General features: G+C 44.3%; 1 protein-coding gene across 2 annotated transcripts; it reads left to right on the top strand.

Moving 5' to 3' along the window:
* Positions 1-23,540, top strand: LOC135547785 (E3 ubiquitin-protein ligase RNF166). Of its 2 annotated transcripts, none has more exons than XM_064977041.1 (6): positions 1-774; positions 13,694-13,850; positions 14,628-14,740; positions 16,200-16,314; positions 17,977-18,084; positions 20,160-23,540. In XM_064977041.1, exons 1-6 carry the CDS (start codon positions 605-607, stop codon positions 20,223-20,225), a joined length of 729 nt encoding a protein of 242 aa, XP_064833113.1. In that variant the 5' UTR covers positions 1-604; the 3' UTR covers positions 20,226-23,540. The 2 variants fall into 2 exon arrangements, with proteins under 2 accessions (XP_064833113.1, XP_064833112.1); XM_064977040.1 differs by having other exon boundaries at positions 3-774; positions 20,060-23,540.
* The last annotated feature ends 231 nt before the right edge of the window (positions 23,541-23,771 follow it).

Below are 23,771 nucleotides of genomic sequence, written 5' to 3'. Positions count from 1 at the left end.
TTCTTTTTGTGGATGTATCACATTAATCAATCTTGCAACACATATTTAAAAGAGAAAAGCACAACTGTAATAACTTAAACATTTTACAACACAATGAAACAATGTATTGTGGGAGTGTAGTTTGAAGCATCTGTAAACTGAGTTGGTGATATCGCGAACGAGACTTCAATGACCAGAAACGTCCTCTTCTTTGCTGAAGCTGTACGGCTTGTTCGTGAGAGTCGCCCTGAACTAGCAGTTGTGGAAATTCCCTGATCTTTTAATGATCTGGATATATTTTGGTTAGTTGTTTGTAAATCAAAATGATTTGAAGATCGAATAATTTGCTCAGCGCCCTGTTTTTGTCCTCTCGTCAACCAGCACTGTCTTGTAATGTTTACTTCTTTCGTGCTTCGGCGTGTGCGCTTGTGTAGCGGACTGATGTAGTGTTTAATGTTGGCTAAATTATTTTACACAAACAATACATAGGTTGGATAGCTTTATTCATACGATTTATTCACACGAAGCATGTCCATCGTGCACAATCGATGTAAATAATCGATGTGAATACTCCCAGGTAGTTACAGTTATAGTCGAGAACGAAGTGCGAGCAAGATCCTCGTTCATGATGGCGATGTTTCGCAGTTTTGTGTCGGCTACTCATCAGCTCAGGCAGCACCAACAAAACGGGGCAGCTGCGGCTGCCACTGGCGAGAGCCTCGAGAGCCAGTTCTCCTGCCCAATTTGCCTGGAGGTGTATCATAAACCTGTCACCATTGGAAGCTGTGCCCACACGTAAGTTGGCGGATTTGTGATCTCTTGCTTCTCAGACAAGTGTATCTCACTTACAAAACAACAACGTGCTATTGTGTGTGTGTGTGTGTATATATATATATATTTATTTATTTATTCTCTCGTAATGTTTGTATTGGTTGTTGTCATTTATCAGTCCACTGGTAGAGCTGTCAAGCTCATTTTTGCTTGTCACTTAAAGTAACGGTTTTGTTATAAAATGCTTATGATTCACAGAAAAAAGCCACATCTATGATAGAAAAAAACTGCATTGACACTGGGATAGGGATAATGTTTCCGTTTTTCCATGGATGCCAACTTGCCAAAGGGAATGCAAGGGAGCTCAGACAGTTGAACAAAGCGGGCGAGGTGGTAGTTCAGTGCTTCCCGAAACGCAGTATCGACGTGAAATACGAACTAGGCTATTAGCGGATTTGATGAAAAATGCTGGACAACAGCTTTGTAACAATAAAGACATAATAGCTACAGACAGAGGAAATGCGTGTCTAACGGCTAACTCAACACAAATTAGATTAGCTTAGGCAGCCGATAGTAGGCGCTAGATGGTGACCACGATCGGCTGCCTAGGCTAAAATGAGATGTGTTGTCGAAAAGAGGAAGACCGTTTTGTATACTTTTAGCCAGCACTAGGATATGTGGAAACAGATATATTGAAATGTTGAATGGGATGTTTTGGATTCTCATGATGCTCATTGCATTGTTTGATCTATCATTTTCCTGTAGAGTTTCAGCACTCAGAAGAAGCTGAGTTATTCATGATCCCCCCCAATGTTTGTTTTCCCACCACTGCGTTCCACCATAAGCTTCCCATAATGTCATTGACTAGGCCTCGGGCACGTGGGTAATGTAACCTCAGTGTGGCACATGAGAGTTGCCTTTTGATCCGCGAGGTGCTGCCTCTGGAACATTGAGCAGAGCTGGAACACAGCGGAGCTTCTGCCTGCACCATTTTCTCACTGTGATCAATTCACATTTCACATGTACATTAAAAATCTGCAGCTGTGAAGGGAAGCTCGCTGAATTGCGGTTGTAAAAGTTAGGTTGAGAAAATGACATTAATATGCCTCAATAAGAATAATTCTTAGTATCGTTTGGCCACACGTGTTTATTTTTTTAAGTAAGAACACATACCACAAGGTCGATTATTGGAAACCAAGAGGTCTGAAAGCTCTCCAGTTGTATAAGCCATTTGGAATGAGTTTTTTTTTAAATAAGCTATTCCGAGGAGCCACCACCAGTTATTGACCAATTATTGCCAAGTTTCCCTGAACTGAACATTAGTGAACATCTTTGTAGGGCTGTAGCCTAAGTAACGCTACATGTGTTTTGTTTTTGTTGCCTCCTGTGAATTGCATTACTAGCAGTTACACAGAAAAAAGTCTAGATGGAGTCTGTTCTAAAATCTTTTGGGGGGGGCAACTTGATGTCCATTCTTCTGCAGTCATCACTGAAGATTACTGGCGTTTTGAAAACAGTCCCCTTCTATTCTTCCTTTTTGACACCTGTATGTCTACAGGAATGAATATGTATGGTTGACTTGAAGCTGACTGCATTGTCACTCGCCAAACAAACCGTTCCTCCTGTCCTTTTTTAGGATTTGATTTGTGTGACAATGGGAGCTTTAATATGGCTGCTCATTAAAGACTGGGCTCTGAGGTGTGTCTAAATCACATCTTTTTTGTCTGTGTTGTAGGAAGTGGTGTCATGTGGGTCTGGTGGGTGGATTGAATAGTCTGCTCAATGTGTTGTTTGCTGTGTGGTTGTCTGTTGGCCTGTCCCACCAGCAGTACTGAGTTTGCTGAGGGATAGCTGTCAGAGCAGCTTTTCTCTCTGTCGTTTGCCTGGCTCACTTCTATCTGACATGCATATAGGCTAGTCCGATCTCTGTGAGATCGGCTCGGTGGATGTCAACATCTCACATCACACACACTGAGGTTAACACTTACACAATCCTCTTCCTCACCAGGAGTTATTGTCCAAGCAGATATCAACACCCATGAAAGTGTGTAGAAAACATGACATTGTGTATTATGGGCTAATACTGTACGTTATTATATTTTGTGTTTAACGTTAATTCAACTCGGAGTGGTCATGTCGATATGACCAATGTCTCTCTTAAGTACAAATAAAAAACGTTCTCTGCTCTGTATCCATACAGCATTGTGCCAGTGAGGGGCATATAACTCTCATTTGGGGACATATGCATACAGTCAGTCTAATTATAGAAATAACCACAGGGAGAATGAATGTATTTTCTATTAAACCTCATTATTGAGGTCAGTGGTTCTGGTTGAACCCAGAACTGAAGGTCCTGTCTGTGCCATTATCCTGACAACACTTGAAGCACAAAATGTACATGGATGTAATCCAGCGGGAGAAAAAGAGCTGGGGGTAATGGAATTACACACTGTTGTCATGATTGCACTATCAGTACCACACACGCAGAGCTGAGTAGAAAAGTACACCTGCACGCACAGTCCTGGTGCTGCTCGTTGTCATGGTGATGCTAAAGGCCTACTCACGGCATAATAATGGCTGGAATGGAGTCAATGGAATGGTATCAAGCACATGAAACCAGGTGTTTGATACCATTCCATTGACTCAATTCCAGCCTTTTTTATGAGCCGTCCTCCCTTCAGCAGCCTCCACTGACTCACCGGTATGTATCCATGTGGACAACTCATTTTTAGCCATTGATCTTGGCGTGAGATTACTTTTTCACGTGTCCATATTATCTTGCCCTGGACAGAACAGAAACTGCGGTCTATTCAGCATTACAGACAATATGATTTGATAGGAACCGTATATCAGTTTGTATATTCCAAATCCCTCCCCCAAAAGGACCGCTCCACAATCCCAACGTTATCTCACTCAAACTCTCCAGAGCATGCACTTTAGAATTCATTGCAAACCCCAATCTGTTAACCTCAGAGGCCAGACCTAATCCTTATCCCACTCAGTGGTACAGTCTCCATCTGGCTGTTTCAACCCCTTACCCCAATCTTCTCTTAAACATAGGCAAAAGCTTCAATGGAGAAATGGGTGTGTCTCATACAGTGTGCAGACGCATAACCCAGTCCAGTATAACACCTTCTGAAAGCATTTACATCAAATCAAATCAAATTTTATTTGTCACATACACATGGTTAGCAGATGTTAATGCGAGTGTAGCGAAATGCTTGTGCTTCTAGTTCCGACAATGCAGTAATAACCAACTAACTAACAATTCCTAAACTACTGTCTTATACACAGTGTAAGGGGAGAAAGAATATGTACATAAGGATATATGAATGAGTGATGGTACAGAGCAGCATAGGCAAGATACAGTAGATGGTATCGAGTACAGTATATACATATGAGATGAGTATGTAAACAAAGTGGCATAGTTAAAGTGGCTAGTGATACATGTATTACATAAGGATGCAGTCGATGATATAGAGTACAGTATATACGTATGCATATGAGATGAATAATGTAGGGTAAGTAACATTATATAGGTAGCATTGTTTAAAGTGGCTAGTGATATATTTACATCATTTCCCATCAATTCCCATTATTAAAGTGGCTGGAGTTGAGTCAGTGTCAGTGTGTTGGCAGCAGCCATTCAATGTTAGTGGTGGCTGTTTAACAGTCTGATGGCCTTGAGATAGAAGCTGTTTTTCAGTCTCTCGGTCCCAGCTTTGATGCACCTGTACTGACCTCGCCTTCTGGATGATAGCGGGGTGAACAGGCAGTGGCTCGGGTGGTTGTTGTCCTTGATGATCTTTATGGCCTTCCTGTAACATCGGGTGGTGTAGGTGTCCTGGAGGGCAGGTAGTTTGCCCCCGGTGATGCGTTGTGCAGACCTCACTACCCTCTGGAGAGCCTTACGGTTGAGGGCGGAGCAGTTGCCGTACCAGGCGGTGATACAGCCCGCCAGGATGCTCTCGATTGTGCATCTGTAGAAGTTTGTGACTGCTTTTGGTGACAAGCTGAATTTTTTCAGCCTCCTGAGGTTGAAGAGGCGCTGCTGCGCCTTCTTCACGATGCTGTTTGTGTGAGTGGACCAATTCAGTTTGTCTGTGATGTGTATGCCGAGGAACTTAAAACTTGCTACTCTCTCCACTACTGTTCCATCGATGTGGATAGGGGGGTGTTCCCTCTGCTGTTTCCTGAAGTCCACAATCATCTCCTTAGTTTTGTTGACGTTGAGTGTGAGGTTATTTTCCTGACACCACACTCCGAGGGCCCTCACCTCCTCCCTGTAGGCCGTCTCGTCGTTGTTGGTAATCAAGCCTACCACTGTTGTGTCGTCCGCAAACTTGATGATTGAGTTGGAGGCGTGCGTGGCCACGCAGTCGTGGGTGAACGGAGTACAGGAGAGGGCTCAGAACGCACCCTTGTGGGGCCCCAGTGTTGAGGATCAGCGGGGAGGAGATGTTGTTACCTACCCTCACCACCTGGGGGCGGCCCGTCAGGAAGTCCAGTACCCAGTTGCACGGGCGGGGTCGAGACCCAGGGTCTCGAGCTTGATGACGAGCTTGGAGGGTACTATGGTGTTGAATGCCGAGCTGTAGTCGATGAACAGCATTCTCACATAGGTATTCCTCTTGTCCAGATGGGTTAGGGCAGTGTGCAGTGTGGTTGAGCTTCATCCCTCGTCTACTCTTCTCTTTCTGTATCTCCCTCCCTCCCTCTCTCTCTTCCTCACGTGGCATTGTTAGTGGGCTGAACCCGAGGCAGACTTGGCAGCCTGACTCCTACCCATCCCCCACCTCCCTCGTCTTGGGTGATTTGAGGAAGTTTGCTCATTGAGTGAGACAGAGGGAGGAGAGGAGCAAAACGGGCGCTTTTGTTCCCTCAAGGTTGTTCTGTGTTCTTGTCTTCTCACACTCAGCTATGCAGCGTGCCAGCGTACCGTTCTGTGTCTCTCGTCCCATCCTCTCTCCACTGCTCTAGCCGAGCTGCTGCTGGGGAGATTGAACAAAGGTCTCAAATGAGAGCCTCGTACTGCTAACTCAGGCCATGGAGGAGACCACTCACTCTAGTGACTCACTACATTCTACCTCCAACACTACTGTATGCACGCATTGCTTAAGCATGGAGTCTCTCTCTTGCACACAGCCACGTACACCTGCTTTGCCTCCTGTGGCGTTGGCATGGAGCCCACTGTCACACAGTGGGTTTGAAGTCTGGCCAATATGGCTTTCCAGAGGAAACAATCAGCTCCCCACTCTGCTAAATGGGTGTGTGGGAAAGGGCAAGATACTGTGTAACTATTGTAGCTACAACAACAAAACAGTAGACTACTAAAGACTGTTGCCAAGCACGATTGGCATTGCAACCTGGCAGAAAACTGTTCATGCACTTTGTGTTGTTGCATCAGGATACCTTTAGCAGAACCTTCCCGTGTGGGTGGGTTGTGACCTGAAAGGCTGACTTAAGTGTCTTTCATTTAGTTCTCTCAGTACAGTGTCAGAATTGAGGGGTTTGCTTTGCCTCTCATGCAGACAGTAATTTGCAGAAACAGCCCTTTAATGTCCTCAGATCAATTTTGGTTCTTTTACAAAGAGCGGGTGGCTATTTTTAAGCCATTACTGAGTACTGAGACTGTTGTTCTTGGCTTCCTCTCTGTGAAAAATGTGTTTGTTTCACAACCTATCCTACTGCTGGTTTTTCATTCCTAGTGCTCACACGATGATGTACATTGCACTACAGTCTACTAGGCTATATTGTAAGATCCATGGGAGCGATTCTCTTGCACATTGAATGGGACGACCACAAGCCTGTAGTCGTGAAAAAAAAATAGCTCGCAGAGGCTCATGTGAGATGCTCAGCTTTTCCCTCTGCACTGAGATGCAGTGACTTTGGTGTGACCGTGCGTTCAGAGGATGTCCAGCTGAGAGAACCTTGAGGTGTGTCATGTCAAAACAAACTGTCCTCGCCCCCACCCCCGCTAACAGTGGTGTGTCACGTAAGCCATGTGTAACGTGTGCGCTGGGAGTCGGGTAGCAAGTTCAGGGAGTGAATCATTGAATAAATCAATTAAAAGTATTACAAAACACGAACAACGCACAGACCGGAAACTGAAACAGAAATGCCTGGGGAAGGAACCAAAGGGAGTGACGTATGTAGGGAAGGTAATCAGGGAGGTGATGGAGTCCAGGTGAGTCTGATGACGCGCTCCTGTGCGTAACGATGGTGATAGGTATGCACCATAACAAGCAGCCTGGTGACCTAGAGGCTGGAGAGGGAGTATATGTGTTTCAATGTGAAGGCAGGGGATGTATAAGCAAGGGGTTGACTGGGATGGGCAGTAGTCTCTTTTGATACTGCAAGAGATCATACAGGCTAGCTCTATAGATTCACTCATTTCTGATGTAAAGATGTTCTGGCATGTCAAAAATGCTGAATATGTGAAATACCCTCGCAAACCCATACCCTCTCTGCTCTGTTAAATCCAATTAGTTTTTTTTTTTTATTTTGTTTTTATTTCACCTTTATTTAACCAGGTTGGCCAGTTGAGAACAAGTTCTCATTTACAACTGCGATCTGGCCAAGATAAAGCATAGCAGTGTGAACAGACAACAACACAGTTACACATGGAGTAAACAATAAACAAGTCAATAACACAGTAGAAAAAAAGAGCCTATATACATTGTGTGCAAAAGGCATGAGGAGGTAGGCGAATAATTACAATTTTGCAGATTAACACTGGAGTGATAAATGATCAGATGGTCATGTGCAGGTAGAGATACTGGTGTGCAAAAGAGCAGAAAAGTAAATAAATAAAAACAGTATGGGGATGAGGTAGGTAAATTGGGTGGGCTATTTACCGATGGACTATGTACAGCTGCAGCGATCAGTTAGCTGCTCAGATAGCAGATGTTTAAAGTTGGTGAGGGAGATAAAAGTCTCCAACTTAAAACGATTTTTGCAATTCGTTCCAGTCACAGGCAGCAGAGAACTGGAAGGAAAGGCAGCCAAATGGGGTGTTGGCTTTAGGGATAATCAGTGAGATACACCTGCTGGAGCGCGTGCTACGGGTGGGTGTTGCCATCGTGACCAGTGAACTGAGATAAGGCGGAGCTTTACCTAGCATGGACTTGTAGATGACCTGGAGCCAGTGGGTCTGGCGACGAATATGTTGTGAGGACCAGCCGACTAGAGCATACAGGTCGGTTTAAGGAGGAAGCCTGTGTCCTATTCCTATACTGTGTGTCTGTTCAGGGGGGAAACAACCACGAGTTCCTACTGTTCCTCTATGCTCTGCAGTGTCTACTTTACTGTAGTTCTGAGAAGTAGATTGAACAGAGCTGAGGTGCAGATGGCGAGGAGCCGACCCTGGGGCTTCTGTGTTCTAGTAGCACCTGGCTTCATTTGCTCTCATTAGTCTAACTCTGCAGCTCCTGAATTGGCAGCAAGTCTCTCCACGAAGGCTTCCTCTCCCTTCTCTGCACAGGAAATATGGTCAGCTCGCCTCATTCCTTCAGGGAGGGAGGTGGAGAGGGGAGATCAAACATACACAGTTGTGGAGCTTCTCTCCTTATAACACCATACGTCATCATATAAACCATATGCATCATCAGCAAGTCGTCCCGGTATCCTTGGGCCAGGTGTGTGCTGCGCTGTGGCGGCAGACGATGCCATTTTCCCATCTCCCCATTATAGCTGGAGAGGGACAATATATCTATATGTAAAAAAAAATAGTGCTCTTTGGTGACTCTCTTTGACTCCTGGAGGAATAGGCCGTTCCTCGCCTGCTCCTTTAACACCTCCCTTAGGTAGCCTAATAATCACATTCCAGTGTAATATTCTAAATAGTAGCCAACTGCTTATCTTTTATCTATTGGCGAGAATGGAATGTAAATACTCAGGAAGCATATTGGGCATGGCCAAAATGTTTACGACTAGGCAGTACAGGACAGTATGTCAACAACACCATTTTCACCCTTGAGTGTTTGTCACTCCCATGTCACCACACACTTGACCACAACTCTTTCTTTAGCCCCTGCTCAATTAGACGCAAGACGTGCAAACGCGTGTGAGTGAACCTGCAGGTGGTGGCGTCCTGCTGTCTGAGTGTTAAGTACAGTGGAAGTGATTTAAGTGTCTAATAGGAGGGTGCTTAATCCGGGCGTCTTTAAGTGATGAGAGACAATGCTAGAAGATCACCTTTGAGGTGTCTTTCACTCCAGAGTTGGGCTACAGTAGGTCTGGATACTTACTTTGAAAGACTGCTGCTGCTGGGGTGCTTGGGACAGATCTGTATTTCACTGATATGGAGATACGTTTCCCTCAGACTTTTATGTGGAGGAGTTGTTCTCTGCAGGAGAGGAAGATGAGCATTTTGAAGCAACATTGAAGTGTTGCTCCCTGCATGCTCTGCAGACCGCTGTAGTTCGACACTGTCGTAGCTCTGTCAGTCCTATACTCTGTCTTTACTTCTGTCCGTCTGTCCGTCCGTGTAACAGACCCGAAAGGATGGTGCTTCAGCACTGTGGGCTCTTAGTATTCATCAGTGCTGTTTGAATATGTGTGCTTTGTTCAATGCTGCTCCTCTCGAGTTGGCTTCTCTATTCTCTGAGACGGTATCAACCCTAGACGGTCCTTCATCACTGTCCAGACAGAGAGCTTTCACTACATCTCAGCTGATCAAACGGGTCCCCAAACAATCTCTTTTTTTGTGCTTTGCAAAAAAGATTGAATCCCTTCCTCCCACCTATGTGTTTTATGGATCTATTAATAGGTGTTTGGAAAAGTTTTCTTAAGTGTCTGGGAACGTGAATAGGTACGAGGACAGACGGCAAACTTTATTTTTTTTATCTAACCTGATAGGTGCCACACTTTGCAAAATAGACACAGGCTCGCACTTCGGACAACACCTCACGGAGCAACTGACTACGACATGTGGGTCAGAAAGCACACAGTAACATGTTATGTTGTTGGATCCTAGTGTCAGTATTGGAGCAATAATTTGGCCAATGTCTTTCATGATGCTATTGGTTGATTTAGGTAGTAGAAAAGGACGGCAAACGACTTGTACTGCTCCGATATTGTTCTGCAGTTCTATAGCCTAGGCTAGCTGAGTATACCTTTTGAATACGACGCAATGATAGCCCCAGAGAATATTATTACCAGCCTCTACACTCATGTATAATTTCTCAGAAATGTCTTTCCAAGTATTGCGGGCTCTCTTGAGAATAGGTCTAGGCGTACTCACTAGGCCTAATTATTAGCATATTTGAATGTTAATGTAGGCACACAGGCTGTGCTTAGTCCAGATCTCTGCTCTAGTGTTGTTTGGTGGATGGGAACAAACCGAGCTTGTGGATATTTTAACGTGTTTTGACTAGATGACATTTTGACTAAAAGATTGGCTGTGTTTTTGGGGTTTCCTATGTGACTGGGAAGTAGGAAGTGACTCCAGAGGAGGTCACATGGGTCATGTAGCTGGTTGAATATGGATGGTGTGAAGTGAGAGATGTTTAGCTATTAAAACTAAGCCCATGCTAATGTGATAACTAACACAGTGCCATTACTTTAATAGACATCCCCTGACACTATGTAACACTCCACTGTGTTGTTAAGAGTTTATTAGCCACTTGATTAGCCTGCCCGAGGGCAGATTGCATGGCGTCTTCCACAAACGGGAAGTTCTGGTCACCAGCTGAAAGAGAAGAACAGTGGTAGACCCACTGTTACGAATCCTTTTTGGCCTGACAGTCTAGGGGGGATGGTAATGAGACCCGTAACATAACTCATGCAATTTATAATAGTGACAAAGTAAAAGTGTGAACGAAATAACCACGAAAACTGAAATCTACCGTCAAACTCAGGGTTTATTAATAAACACACGGTAATGGGGGGAGCAGGAAAAGGGGCTGAGCTGGACCCAAGGAAAGAAACAATAAGTATTCAAAAACACCCCTAAGCTAGACTAGCCTACTTTAACAACAGCTAACTAACTAACCAAAAATACAGTGGGTGGTCCGCCCAGTTCTAACTAGTGCATTTAACAAAGTTTACCTACGGGCAGTGTATGCCCATGGGCGACTTGTCTTGGTTCCCCCTTTTCCCACCAGTAAACAAACACCATAACCAAAAACAATACTCACAGGTGATGACAAAGTGCTATGGAGTTGCTCAAACAAAAGAGGTCAATACACAAAGAGAGAGACCTACAGACATGGCATTTACAGAGAGATTGAGCTCCACAGCAAACAACTGACAGGGTTTTTAAACAAAGGGAAAGGAACGGTGATTGGGTAGGAAACAGGAGGAGGTGTGTCTTCTGATTGATGATTGGTGACTGATTGGGGAGTGATGATTTTCTCCTGTGAGGGGAGAAGGAGATAAAAGAAACATACACACACAGGATACTTGTATCTGTAACACCCACAAAGTTAGAACCAAGACTGGTTGTGGCTATGCAGGGAGATTTGACTCCTGGCTCCTTACATATCTGACCCCTCAGCTCTTTGCTCTTCACGCCCCTTAGGGGTGCGTGCTCAGTCCCCTCCTGTACTCCCTGTTCACTCATGACTGCACGGCCAGGCACGACTCCAACACCATCATGAAATTTGCAGATGACACAACAGTAGTAGGCCTGATCACCGACAACAATGAGACAGCCTATAGGGAGGAGGTCGGAGACCTGGCCGTGTGGTGCCAGGACAACCACCTCTCCCTCAACGTGATCAAATCAAAGAAGATGATTGTGGACTACAGGAAAAAGAGGACCGAGTACGCCATCATTCTCATCGACGGGGCTGCAGTGGAGCAGGTTGAGAGCTTCAAGTTCCTTGGTGTCCACATCACCAACAAACTAACATGGTCCAAACACACCAAGACAGTCGTGAAGAGGGACGACAAAACCTATTCCCCCTCAGGAGACTGAAAATATTTGGCATGGGTCCTCAGATCCTCAAAAGGATCCTCAGCTGCACCATCGAGAGCATCCTGACTGGTTGCTTCACTGCCTGGTATGGCAACTGCCTGGCCTTTGACCTCAAGGCACTAGAGAGGGTAGTGCATACGGCCCAGAACATCACTGGGGTCAAGCTTCCTGCCATCCAGGACCTCTATACCAGGCGATGTCAGTGAAAGGCCTTAAAAATTGTCAAAGACTCCAGCCACCCTAGTCAGACTGTCCTCTACTACTGCACAGCAAGCAATACCGGAGCGCCAAGTCTAGGTCCAAGAGGCTTCCAAACAGCTTCTACCCCCCCAAGCCATAAGACTCCTGAACATCAAATGGCTACCCAGACTATTTGCAGTGCCCCCCCACCCACCTCTCATCCCCTCTTTACACCACTGCTACTCTCTGTTGTCATCTATGAATAATCTATTTAATAACTCTACCTACATGTACATACTACCTCAACCAAACGGTGCCCCAGCACATTGACTCTTTATCGGTACCCCCCTGTATGTAGTCTCGCTATTGTTATTTCACTGCTGCTCTTGAAATACTTGTTACTTTTATCTCTTTATTCTTATCTGTATTTTTTTTTTTAACTGCCTGGTTGGTTAGTGGCTCGTAAGTAAGCATTTCACTGTAAGGTCTACTACACCTGTTGTATTCGGAGCGTTTGTTTTGCTTTTAATAATATTCTTCTCTTCTCTCTGAATGATGAGACGTTTCATGCTCAATTAGAGCTCTGTGTGGGCAGTATTGTCTCAGTATCTGTGGCTGTGCAGGCCAGGCCTCTGGGGACATAATGGAAACATCTACCCTCCCTCTCAATGCGTGGAGATCCTCCAAGAACTCCAGGTAACGATTGGGCTGTGCTATGGATGCTGTTAGGATGAGCTGATGGAGTCTGTCCCTCCCCAATAGCCTCCTCTCCTCCCTCACCATCACGCCTCGGTCTCTGCTTGGCTGGCTGCTCTCCTGTTTTCTACTATATAGCTGGTTTGAAGGGGTTATTTTCGGGCTTCGAGGAAATGGTTAGTGTTATGTTCTCTTTCCACACCTGGCTTTTCTCTATAGTCTGACTTTTTTGAAGTAAAAAATTTGATCAACAAGATTTGTTGTTTTTAATGGGGCAAAGAGTTGCTGAAAGTGCTTTCAAAGCAACAAATGAAGTAGCAGGTGTGAGGATCTGGGGTGCTAGTAGCCACTCTTAAACTGCTACCTACAGTGAGAGGAAATACAGACTGGGTCAGGTTCAGAGTACACGTTGAAATCAGTCAAGTTCAAAGGGCACCATTTTTGTCTTCTGAAAACAAAGTCTTTCCCTACCCTACGCGCTTGCCTTCAGGCCGACAGGGCCATAAAGCATCCGGCTGCGCTGTAAAAATCTGCAATGATTCAGTACTCTGCCAGTATAAACTCCTGGCTCATTTGTCAGGGGAGGTTTCACGGCCAGCCCAGGACCAGCTCTCTGGGCCCTCTGTTTACTGGCGGACCCCTAACTGGCAGTGCTGACTGCTGACTCATGGCGTCATGGGAGGTGACTGCCCATCACTCAGCCCGTTTGCATGCCACCACAGGGGCAGTGGTGACCCAGCGGTGCCCACATTGCTCAGTCGCCAGAGTAGATGATGATGGGTTGAATGCTGGGTCTGTCTGACTGTGAGTGATGCTGCCTCAGCAAATAGATACACCACTGCTCCATTGGCACTGAATGAGACTGACTGGAGTTCACCGTGCGGGCAAACCATGAGAAGAGGTTCATAGAATGTTATTAAAGCCCACAAACACATGTCATTGAGATGACACACATTTTTCCGGGACACTCGCTCCGACTAAACGCTCTGATTCACTTTGTGTTTAGACTTTACGTATCATTCGACTCATGTCCTGATTGTCAGTCTCTTTCTCTCGGAGTATAGATTATATTATTTGGTTCCAGTGCAACGACTGACTGTCTCTCTCTCTCTGTGTGTGTGTGTGTGTGTGTGTGTGTGTGTGTAGGTTCTGTGGGGAGTGTCTGCAGCCCTGTCTCCAGGTCACCTCTCCCCTCTGCCCTCTGTGCCGCATGCCTTTTGACCCAAAGATGGTGGACAAGTCCTCCAGTGTGGAGAAACAGCTGTCCAACTACAAGGCCCCCTGTCGGGGCTGCAGTAAGAAGGTGAACTACACTACTATGGCCCCCCACTCTGTCCAACACACATACTGTACAGATGCACACTTGATGATACACAATACACTCACAAAAATTCTCCCTGCCCATTTATTCACTTAATAGCATGTCTTGCGCTCTCTCTCGCTCCTGTGCCTCTACCTCTCTGTCTTGCTCTCCTGTTCCTCTACATCTGTCTCTCTCTCCCTCCTGTTCCTCTACCTCTCTGGCTCTCTCTCCCTCCTGTTCCTCTACCTCTCTGTCTCTCTCTCCCTCCTGTTCCTCTACCTCTCTGTCTCTCTCTCCCTCCTGTTCCTCTACCTCTCTGTCTCGCTCTCCCTCCTGTTCTTCTACCTCTCTGTCTCGCTCTCCCTCCTGTTCCTCTACCTCTGTCTTGCTCTCCTGTTCCTCTACCTCTCTGTCTCGCTCTCCCTCCTGTTCTTCTACCTCTCTGTCTCGCTCTCCCTCCTGTTCCTCTCCCTCTCTGTCTCGCTCTCCCTCCTGTTCCTCTACCTCTGTCTTGCTCTCCTGTTCCTCTACCTCTCTGTCTCGCTCTCCCTCCTGTTCTTCTACCTCTCTGTCTCGCTCTCCCTCCTGTTCCTCTCCCTCTCTGTCTCACTCTGCCTCCTGTTCCTCTCCCTCTCTGTCTCGCTCTCTCTCCTGTTCCTCGACCTCTGTCTTGCTCTCCTGTTCCTCTACCTCTGTTTTGCTCTCCTATTCATTATCTCCCTCCTGTCCTCCCCCTCACTCTCTCGCTCTCCTCCTCTCTCCACTGGCGGGCTTCAGGTGTCTCTGGTCAAAATGAGGTCACACATCTCCTCTTGCGCGAAGGTCCAGGAGCAGATGGCCAACTGCCCAAAGTTTGTGCCTGTGGTCCCCACTTCACAGCCCATTCCCAGGTAATCTCTCTGAGGGGCCCTCAGTCGCTCCTGGAAGCCACGTCAGACACTGTGTGACATGGGACGTCAGGGTCCATTTGGACAGACTGAACAGATTTGAGTCAATATTTCTGTCCTAGCATTGATCTGCAGAACCACACTCCCAGTACATTTTAACCCAGCGGTATGAATGTGTGTCTTTTATGAGTCATGCTCTCCTGTGATGTTCCTGGCTCTCTGGGTTGTTGTGAAAACCTTTGATGTTCCGGGACTCAGGAGATGTGTTTTTCTGCTGACACATGAACACTTCTCCCTTAAGAACACACAGACACAAACACCCCCAGACACAAATGCCTACTTACAAATACCAGTACCGGTATAGGCATCCTTTGATTTTCACAGAGCAGCAGGGCACCAATGCCCATCTACACTCTTCCAAGTGTGCGTGTCTCTGCGCTTGTAAGCAGATGTACTGTGCCTTTGATGACGTACAGAGAGAGAGGTGGGTAAACTGCAGTTAATTAGCTCTACAAAGAGAGATCTGTTAATTCCCTCCCTTTCAGTGTGTTCTGTTTTTACGTCACATCACACCACACCTCACTCTGTCTGTCTGTCCATCTGTCTAGACTAGAGGGTATGTCTGTCAGGAGGGTCTTTCTGTCTGGAGGGTCTGTGAACAACTCAGCCAGAGGTCCCACTCCCAACATGTACTAGAAGCACTGAGTTACTAGGAAGAGTCTGAGGAAGAGTACTCTGATCAGGTTCTGTGACGTCCATAGTGACCATATGGAACTCACGGGTGAACACAGATCAGCATATCTTGTGTCTTTTCTCGGTTTTCAAGGTTGTTGTTTTTACCACATTCCAAAACACAATTTAATTGGGCGACGTTGCCAGCACCACCAAAGCAGAGTCTCACCTAGTCTCGGCTGAAATTATGTTTGGTTGGTATATTTTATGGAGTTTCTCTGAGGAAATTGCTGTTCTATGAAGTCTACAGTACAGAGTGCACCTTTATCGGCAAGTCAAACAGACATTTCCCTTTAGCCAGTAGACCGTGTCCTACCTGAGAGACCTGTTAACACTGTCTGATGGGACTCTGATGGGCTGCTCCTGGTCAGCTGTGGAGGGTAGTGTGTGAATTGGCCTTGTTGTCTTGCTGTGGTGCTGATGGAGCAGTGAGTTAATGAACACATTGTTAAGGACCCTGTTCTACGGCTGTGTGGGTCAGCTAGCGTTACTGTCACTGCAGCACATTGCTCTCTGACCCTCATGTCCACACAGACCAGCTGTCCTTCTTGGTGTGTTGCTGGACATGATTAGCATCCTGCTAGTGTCTGGAAACTGGGCCTCAGACTTTGGGGTTATATTCACACACACAACAACACACCATCAGTGTGTGTCTGGCAACGTTTGTGTGCATACCCATGTTGTTTCCATTATGGCTCCTACTAAATGTGTGTTTTCTCCCTGCCTGCAGCAATATTCCAAACCGCTCCACCTTCTCATGTCCATTCTGTGGCGCCCGCAATCTGGATCAACAGGAGCTGGTCAAACACTGTATGGAGAACCACCGCAATGATCCCAACAAAGTGGTCAGTCTGCTATGTTATACCCTGAACTAGATACACTGTCCTAGTCTGAACTACAGTGCCCTGCGAAAGTATTCGGCCCCCTTGAACTTTGCGACCTTTTGCCACATTTCAGGCTTCAAACATAAAGATATAAAACTGTATTTTTTTGTGAAGAATCAACAACAAGTGGGACACAATCATGAAGTGGAATGACATTTATTGGGTATTTCAAACTTTTTTAACAAATCAAAAACTGAAAAATTGGGCGTGCAAAATTATTCAGCCCCCTTAAGTTAATACTTTGTAGCGCCACCTTTTGCTGCGATTACAGCTGTAAGTCGCTTGGCGTGTGTCTCTATCAGTTTTGCACATCGAGAGACTGAAATTTTTTCCCATTCCTCCTTGCAAAACAGCTCGAGCTCAGTGAGGTTGGATGGAGAGCATTTGTGAACAGCAGTTTTCAGTTCTTTCCACAGATTCTCGATTGGATTCAGATCTGGACTTTGACTTGGCCATTCTAACACCTGGATATGTTTATTTTTGAACCATTCCATTGTAGATTTTGCTTTATGTTTTGGATCGTTGTCTTGTTGGAAGACAAATCTCCGTCCCAGTCTCAGGTCTTTTGCAGACTCCATCCGGTTTTCTTCCAGAATGGTCCTGTATTTGGCTCCATCCATCTTCCCATCAATTTTAACCATCTTCCCTGTCCCTGCTGAAGAAAAGCAGGCCCAAACCATGATGCTGCCACCACCATGTTTGACAGTGGGTATGGTGTGTTCAGGGCGATGAGCTGTGTTGCTTTTACGCCAAACATAACGTTTTGCATTGTTGAAAGTTTAGAGGGACGGCCAGGTCTTGGTAGATTTGCAGTGGTCTGATACTCCTTCCATTTCAATATTATCGTTTGCACAGTGCTCCTTGGGATGTTTAAAGCTTGGGAAATCTTTTTGTATCCAAATCCGGCTTTAAACTTCTTCACAACAGTATCTCGGACCTGCCTGGTGTGTTCCTTGTTCTTCATGATGCTCTCTGCGCTTTTAACGGACCTCTGAGACTATCACAGTGCAGGTGCGTTTATACGGAGACTTGATTACACACAGGTGGATTGTATTTATCATCATTAGTCATTTAGGTCAACATTGGATCATTCAGACATCCTCACTGAACTTCTGGAGAGAGTTTGCTGCACTGAAAGTAAAGGGGCTGAATAATTTTGCACGCCCAATTTTTCAGTTTTTGATTTGTTAAAAAAGTTTGAAATATCCAATAAATGTCGTTCCACTTCATGATTGTGTCCCACTTGTTGATTCTTCACAAAAAAATACAGTTTTATATCTTTGTTTGAAGCCTGAAATGTGGCAAAAGGTCGCAAAGTTCAAGGGGGCCGAATACTTTCGCAAGGCACTGTAAGTACACTGTCCTAGTCTGAACTAGGTACACTGTCCTAGTCTGAACTAGGTACACTGTCCTAGTCTGAACTAGGTACACTGTCCTAGTCTGAACTAGGTACACTGTCCTAGTCTGAACTAGGTACACTGTCCCAGTCTGAATTTACTCAAGCATTTATGTGCTGATATGAAGTGTTATGCAACGTTGACGTCACTGCATGAGAGTACATCCTACTGCATTCTGATTTGGTGCACTGGGGAGGTAATGGTGAAGTTGTTGGTGTGCCTCCAGGTGTGTCCTGTATGTTCAGCCATGCCTTGGGGGGACCCCAGCTACAAGAGCTCCAACTTCCTCCAGCACCTCCTCCACCGGCACAAGTTCTCCTACGACACGTTTGTGGTGAGGATAAGGTTTGGGGTCTGGGCTGTGTGTCGTCTGTTCTTTAGATAGGACTAGAGCTGTTCTGTTGCCAATAATGTGACTGTAATATCCTAGTACTGTCACTGTAATATCCTAGTACTGTCACTGTAATATCCAAGTACTGTCTCTGTAATGTCCAAGTACTGTCTCTGTAATATCCTAGTACTGTCTCTGTAATATCCTAGTACTGTCGCTGTAATATCCTAGTACTGTCGCTGTAATATCCTAGTACTGTCGCTGTAATATCCTAGTACTGTCTCTGTAATATCCCAGTACTGTCGCTGTAATATCCTAGTACTGTCGCTGTAATATTCCAGTACTGTCGCTGTAATATTCTTCTACTGTCTCTGTAATATCCTAGTACTGTCTCTGTAATATCCCAGTACTGTCGCTGTAATATTCTAGTACTGTCGCTGTAATATCCTAGTACTGTCGCTGTAATATCCTAGTACTGTCGCTGTAATATCCTAGTAATTGTCGCTGTAATATCCTAGTACTGTCTCTGTAATATCCTAGTACTGTCTCTGTAATATCCTAGTACTGTCTCTGTAATATCCCAGTACTGTCGCTGTAATATCCTAGTACTGTCGCTGTAATATTCCAGTACTGTCGCTGTAATATTCTTCTACTGTCTCTGTAATATCCTAGTACTGTCTCTGTAATATCCCAGTACTGTCGCTGTAATATTCTAGTACTGTCGCTGTAATATCCTAGTACTGTCGCTGTAATATCCTAGTACTGTCGCTGTAATATCCTAGTACTGTCGCTGTAATATCCTAGTACTGTCGCTGTAATATCCTAGTACTGTCTCTGTAATATCCTAGTACTGTCGCTGTAATATCCTAGTACTGTCGCTGTAATATCCTAGTACTGTCTCTGTAATATCCTTCTACTGTCGCTGTAATATCCTAGTACTGTCGCTGTAATATTCTTCTACTGTCTCTGTAATATTCTTCTACTGTCGCTGTAATATCCTAGTACTGTCGCTGTAATATCCTAGTACTGTCGCTGTAATATCCTAGTACTGTCTCTGTAATATCCTAGTACTGTCTCTGTAATATCCTTCTACTGTCGCTGTAATATTCTTCTACTGTCTCTGTAATATCCTTCTACTGTCGCTGTAATATTCTAGTACCGTCTCTGTAATATCCTTCTACTGTCGCTGTAATATCCTAGTACTGTCGCTGTAATATCCTAGTACTGTCTCTGTAATATCCTAGTACTGTCTCTGTAATATCCTAGTACTGTCTCTGTAATATCCTAGTACTGTCGCTGTAATATCCTAGTACTGTCTCTGTAATATCCTAGTACTGTCGCTGTAATATCCTAGTACTGTCTCTGTAATATCCTAGTACTGTCTCTGTAATATCCTAGTACTGTCTCTGTAATATCCTAGTACTGTCTCTGTAATATCCTAGTACTGTCGCTGTAATATCCTAGTACTGTCTCTGTAATATCCTAGTACTGTCTCTGTAATATCCTAGTACTGTCGCTGTAATATCCTAGTACTGTCTCTGTAATATCCTAGTACTGTCTCTAATATCCTAGTACTGTCGCTGTAATATTCCAGTACTGTCTCTGTAATATCCTTCTACTGTCTCTGTAATATCCTAGTACTGTCTCTGTAATATCCTAGTACTGTCTCTGTAATATCCTAGTACTGTCTCTGTAATATCCTTCTACTGTCGCTGTAATGTCCTAGTACTGTCGCTGTAATATCCTAGTACTGTCTCTGTAATATCCTAGTACTGTCTCTAATATCCTTCTACTGTCGCTGTAATGTCCTAGTACTGTCGCTGTAATATCCTAGTACTGTCGCTGTAATATCCTAGTACTGTCGCTGTAATATCCTAGTACTGTAACATGAATGCACTGCATATCTCAAAGAATCTTTATTTATTTGGTGTCAGGCATTATTTACTCAGTGGTTGACTGTGTGACTTTGTGTTTGCAGGACTACAGCATTGACGAGGAGTCATCACTGCAGGCAGCCATGGCCCTGTCCTGTCAAATCAAATGTTAAAGTGAGTGACCGTCTGACTCTGTCTTTGCAGGACTACAGTATCGATGAAGAGGCGGCACTACAGGCAGCCCTGGCTCTCTCCATGGCAGAGAACTGAGAGTCCTCTGAGTCCCCCATTCTGCTGTCTGGGGACGCACTTTCTTCCTGACACCCCACTAGGTCTCTTTCTTTCTCTGGATCCACCCCATATCCAGCCCCCTCCACTGTCTCCTCACAGGGAGAGTTTGGAAGGACTTGGCCTCGACTCCCACTCTGGGAGAGCTACAGAGGGCTTATCTCCTAACCCGTCCCTCTATCTGGCCCTTCATCCACTCTGCTCGCCTGCTTAACCCGTCAATGCCCATTACCATTACATCGTATCCTCTCAGCCAGCAGCAGCCTCTTCACTTCCTGTATACTGGGGAGGAAGGGAGCTTGGCCAATAAATGTTGCAATTCAAAACCACTGCAATGCAAAAAACAATGAGTGCAGCATGGACATTGTTGTTATTCTGCAGAAAGTATGAAGGTTCCCAAAAATAATGTTTAAAGGTATTTTCTTTTACTCTTTATTTTTCACTGTTCAAATTAAATGTTTTCAAACTCCAGGAAAAAGCCATCTCACGACACGTTCTGGTCAAAGTACCACAGATTAGTTCTGTTAAAGTTTATTCTCAAGTGCATCATTTGATGGCTTTTTGATTAAGAGGGACTACAGTTGAATGGCTTGACCTCATTCTCAGTGTGATAATCTTACCACTAGGTGACAGGCTAGACATGACCAGTTGAGCACAGAGAGTGAGGTCATTCTTACATCCCCATCACGACAACAACACACTAACATTTGCAACGCGAACCAAAACAAACTATCAAACTATCCCCTTTTGTATTCAGAGTTCTTGTGTATACTTGCACTTGTCACATTTTTCTACATAATTGAACGACAGATTGTTCTCATTTCACAGATCAGAAACATAATTATAGTACTGCATTTATTCTTCACACTGCTGTTCCTCTGCTGATATTTTTATGAAGCACCAGACAAGATAAAATATATTTTTGGAAAATGTTTCCGTTTTAAATGGTGTACTAATAATAAGAAACATGTTTATTGGCGATTTGTTTGTTGTTTTACCACCTTGTTAAAAGTACCCATTGGTACTGTACTGCTGGCATCAAACAGTTGCTTGCAGGATTTTAGGGCCTATGTGTAATACACTGTCTCGAACACAAGAGGGCACCCCAGTCTCAAAATAGGCCAGGCACAAGTCAATAGTAATTTAAATCGGTGTTTCTCCATCAGTTCATATCCATGCACAGTATTCTGTTTGGTTTAGTGTCCAGTTTTATGTTAATTATTGTCTTGAACACCAATGTTGGTCTGATTAGTACAATGCAAATGTAAAAGTGTACATTGCTACTCTACAGAATCAGTGCAATATTCCTAGGCCATTTACCTTCCAGGATCCACACTGCTGCTGTCTCAGGGGGGTCTCCCCAAAACCTTTTGGACAGAGCTGTGAAAATCTGTTTGAATATACCATACACATTCCAGTCCTGTTACAATCATTATGTTCCAATGGTTTGTTAAAGACATCCACTTTCTGGTAGCACAGTAATTATTAAAGTTGGATTTAAACAAAACTGTGCAGAACAGCTGCATATTCAATCATATGATAAAATTGTCTTTAAAGACACTTTGCTTCAATGGGATACAATTATAAAAGTATGTTGCCCCAAAGTAGATGTTTAAATTATAAGCCATGTTTGAGTAGTAGTGTACCCGTTGAGCTAGCATTGATCTGTGGAGATTTAAGATGATGTTTTGGTTCACTCTGATGGATGCCTTATAGGAAACTGGTTAGATTGTATAGCGCGCAATGGAGGAAGATATTATGTATTGTGATTATTTGTTACTAGACTGACTAGTAGAAGTATAATGGTCTGTCCATTTATGTTTTTCCTTGTTTCTGAGGAGAACTGTACATACGGTAGAGAATGCAACATTTAGGTTTTAGGTCCCTGTGGTAACAACGAATGAGAATGTATTCGTTTTTTCATACGTTATATATTTTCCACGGGAATTCATTGAAATATTGCACTTTAATTTAAAAATAAATATTTAGAAAAAGGCCAGAATTTTTTTCTTCTTTTTTTTTCTTCCCAATATGTACATTTCATGATGGATGATAATGTAAGTTGTGGCTGTTTTTGTGTAAGAGCAGAGGGAATGTTAAGTATTATCTCAGTCATAACATGGTGATGTTTTGATGAACTGGGATGGTACAGACAATTTGTCTGTCGTTAATATTCTATAGATGAGTATTTATTGCAAAACCAACTGAGAAAACCATCCCAGATGTACAAAAGTGTGTCAAACAAAATTTGACTCAGCTTAGTCAAAGCGTTCCTGGAGATAAGGCATCCTCATTTGATAGACATCGACATGTTATATTTTCGGTGTTTAAATGTATTGTACTGGTTGGTGGCACAGTATTGACAGCTGTAGCCATTAGAGAGAAACTCTCATCACCATGAGAAGTCCTCAGTTTCTTCTGGGGCAGCAAGGAATTGTTACGCATCTTTAATTTCATCATTTAATCAACCTTTTTTACTACCTAATGATGCTCTTTTTATAAATGTTTGTAAGGTAAATGGTATTGTATGTTTAGATCAGCGTTCATGTGCACAGCTGTAGCCTAATGTTGATTTTGTATGGAGTATATCTGAAATGTATACTTCTCACTCTTTGTGTACTGTTGCATCCATGCATAATGCCACTGTACTGTGCATCATCATCCCAGATGTCCTACTTGTGGTCAGAACCTTCCCAACCTCTGTAAAATAAACTCAATGTTGCAGGTCACACACTGATAGACCACCTGCAACAAAGACATACACCAAAAACAGTGACAGAAAAAAAAGGAAATGATTTTGTATGAACTTTGTTAGGTCATTTTTGTCAAGAGGTCCTTACTTACACTGTCTGTTCTGATCTTGGTAAGGCTGACAGGAAATATACTTCCATAAAGACTGGTATCACGGCAATCAGAGAAGACAGAGCCTGTGTCTCTGACTGTGTCCCCCAGGACTTGGCTGCCCTGGGAGTGTCATGTAATGTCACTCAGTCTAGACCCAGGCTGATGTTGCCCTCCCTAGGTGGTCTGAGCTACAGTCACTTGAACCAGGAAGTTTCCTTCAGGCCCACTGTACCCTAGAGACCCACCATGGGGATTTGGCCCTACTGTCAGGGCCTGTGTGTGTTAAATGTGATTTATGCATTCTTGAAAAATAGTAATAATACCAGTAATAACAATGGTTGATTGTTAGCATCATCATGTGGATATTTAAGTTATAACACTGTTTGAACTTTAAGATATTGTATTTGTAGCAGATTTTTTTTCCCGCCTCAATAAAAACACTGACCCATCCCACTCTCTTTTCTTTCCTTCCTGATATGTTGTCGCTCAATTTTTGTTTTTCATTTGATACCCCCACGACTTCCTTCACCTTGAAAGGGCAACGTATTAACTGCATGGGGTACAGCGCATAATTACTGGTAGTGAATAGAGGCCTGACAATCTCCTTTAGTGGGGGCCTTTTTCAACAGGAGAATGGGAGACCCTGAGCTCACTGTGGACCCAAGACGACTGTAAACAACCACT

Source organism: Oncorhynchus masou, chromosome 1, assembly GCF_036934945.1.
Source record: "Oncorhynchus masou masou isolate Uvic2021 chromosome 1, UVic_Omas_1.1, whole genome shotgun sequence".
Lineage (NCBI taxonomy): Eukaryota > Metazoa > Chordata > Actinopteri > Salmoniformes > Salmonidae > Oncorhynchus > Oncorhynchus masou.
Note: the sequence above shows the minus strand (reverse complement) of the source record. Positions and strands in the feature narration are given on the sequence as shown.

Bases quoted from the DNA above. Each gene is read 5' to 3' on its own strand.
- LOC135547785 (XM_064977040.1), top strand. From the start codon at position 605: ATGATGGCGATGTTTCGCAGTTTTGTGTCGGCTACTCATCAGCTCAGG. The intron at 775-13,693 runs GTAAGTTGGCGG...GTGTGTGTGTAG, and splicing joins ATTGGAAGCTGTGCCCACAC to GTTCTGTGGGGAGTGTCTGC. The intron at 18,085-20,059 runs GTGAGGATAAGG...TTGTGTTTGCAG, and splicing joins TCTCCTACGACACGTTTGTG to GACTACAGCATTGACGAGGA.